Source organism: Apteryx rowi, unplaced genomic scaffold (assembly GCF_003343035.1).
Source record: "Apteryx rowi isolate R43461 unplaced genomic scaffold, aptRow1 scaffold_1276, whole genome shotgun sequence".
Classification (NCBI taxonomy): domain Eukaryota; kingdom Metazoa; phylum Chordata; class Aves; order Apterygiformes; family Apterygidae; genus Apteryx; species Apteryx rowi.
The window spans coordinates 2825-5072 of record NW_020447504.1 but is presented as its reverse complement, the minus strand read 5'-3'; the positions used below and the strand labels follow the sequence as shown (position 1 = coordinate 5072).

Below are 2248 nucleotides of genomic sequence, written 5' to 3'. Positions count from 1 at the left end.
CAGCCGGGCACCGCGGCGGGTGCCGCCGGGCACGGGACGCGCCGCAGCCCGGCACCGGGAGCAGCGCGACGGAATACCGGGAGCGCCAAAGCCGGGCGCCGGGCACCGGGCACGGAGATCCGGACACCGCGAGCCGTCCGGAGAGGAGCTGGGCGCCGGGAGCGCTTGATCCAGGCACCGGGAGCCGGGCGGCCGGGCGGCGGGCGCAGTAGATCGCGGCACCGGGAGCCGTCCAGGCCGGCGCCGGGCACCGGGCACGCTCGATCCAGGCACTGGGAGCCGTCCAGCCGGACACCGGGTACGGGGCATGCTAGATCCGGACACCGGGAGCCATCCAGCCAGCTACCGGGCGCGCTAATCCAGGCACCGGGAGCCGTCCAGCCAGACGCCGGGTAGCGGGCACACCATTATCGGGACACCGGGAACCATCCAGCTGGACACCGGGCTCTCTAGATCCAGGCACGGCCACCGGGCACGGTAGCTCGGTGCACCGGGAACCGGGCACCATGCGCCCCTCGGGCATGCTGCACCGCTTGGCCTGGCTGCTGCTGGGGCTCAGCGCGCCGGGGCCGAGCCGGGGCCAGCTGCACGGCGAGAAGGGCATCTCCATCCCRGACCACGGCTTCTGCCAGCCCATCTCCATCCCGCTCTGCACCGACATCGCCTACAACCAGACCATCATGCCCAACCTGCTGGGCCACACCAACCAGGAGGACGCGGGGCTGGAGGTGCATCAGTTCTACCCGCTGGTCAAGGTGCAGTGCTCGCTGGAGCTCAAGTTCTTCCTCTGCTCCATGTACGCTCCGGTGTGCACGGTGCTGGAGCAGGCCATCCCGCCGTGCCGCTCCATCTGCGAGCGGGCCCGCCAGGGCTGCGAGGCCCTCATGAACAAATTTGGCTTCCAGTGGCCCGAGCGGCTCCGCTGCGAGAACTTCCCGCGGCACGGCGCCGAGCAGATCTGCGTGGGGCAGAACCACTCCGAGGAGGGCGGCTCGCCGGCGCTGCTCACCAGCGCCACGCCGCTGGCCGGCCAGGGCACCCCCGGCGTCCCCCGCTACGCCACCCTCGACCACCCCTTCCACTGCCCGCGGGCGCTCAAGGTGCCCAGCTACCTCAACTACAAGTTCCTGGGCGAGAAGGACTGCGCGGCGCCCTGCGAGCCCACCCGCCCCGACGGCCACATGTTCTTCAACGAGGACGAGATCCGCTTCGCCCGCATCTGGATCCTCATCTGGTCCGTGCTGTGTTGCGCCTCCACCTTCTTCACCGTCACCACCTACCTGGTGGACATGCAGCGCTTCCGCTACCCCGAGCGGCCCATCATCTTCCTCTCGGGGTGCTACACCATGGTGTCGGTGGCCTACATCGCCGGCTTCGTGCTGGAGGAGAGGGTGGTCTGCAACGAGCGCTTCCAGGAGGACGGGTACCGCACGGTGGTGCAGGGCACCAAGAAGGAGGGCTGCACCATCCTCTTCATGATGCTCTACTTCTTCAGCATGGCCAGCTCGATCTGGTGGGTCATCCTCTCCCTCACCTGGTTCCTGGCCGCYGGCATGAAGTGGGGCCACGAGGCCATCGAGGCCAACTCGCAGTACTTCCACCTGGCCGCCTGGGCCGTGCCGGCCGTCAAGACCATCACCATCCTGGCCATGGGGCAGATCGATGGGGACCTGCTGAGCGGCGTCTGCTTCGTGGGCCTCAACAACATCGACCCGCTGCGGGGCTTCGTGCTGGCCCCGCTCTTCGTCTACCTCTTCATCGGCACCTCCTTCCTGCTGGCCGGCTTCGTGTCCCTCTTCCGCATCCGCACCATCATGAAGCACGGCGGCACCAAGACGGAGAAGCTGGAGCGCCTCATGGTGCGCATCGGCGTCTTCAGCGTCCTCTACACCGTCCCCGCCACCATYGTCATCGCCTGCTACTTCTACGAGCAGGCTTTCCGCGAGCACTGGGAGCGCAGCTGGATCAGCCAGAACTGCAAGAGCCTGGCCATCCCCTGCCCGCTGCAGTTCACGCCGCGCATGACGCCGGACTTCACCGTCTACATGATCAAGTATCTCATGACTCTCATCGTGGGCATCACCTCGGGGTTCTGGATATGGTCGGGCAAAACGCTGCACTCGTGGAGGAAGTTCTACACGCGGCTCACCAACAGCAAGCAGGGCGAGACGACGGTGTGAGCCGCCCGGCCGCGGCCCGGCGACCTCGGCGCTCTGGGTTCTCCTTTTTTTTTTTTTTGGGGGGGGGG

The 2248-nt window shown here is 67.8% G+C and overlaps 1 protein-coding gene across 1 annotated transcript; it reads left to right on the top strand.

Annotated features, from left to right (window-relative positions):
* Positions 1 to 506: 506 nt before the first annotated feature.
* FZD2 (frizzled class receptor 2) lies at positions 507 to 2193 on the top strand. Its single transcript, XM_026055912.1, has one exon. The coding sequence runs from the start codon at positions 507 to 509 to the stop codon at positions 2178 to 2180; it is 1674 nt and encodes a 557-aa protein (XP_025911697.1). The 3' UTR covers positions 2181 to 2193.
* Positions 2194 to 2248: the final 55 nt, after the last annotated feature.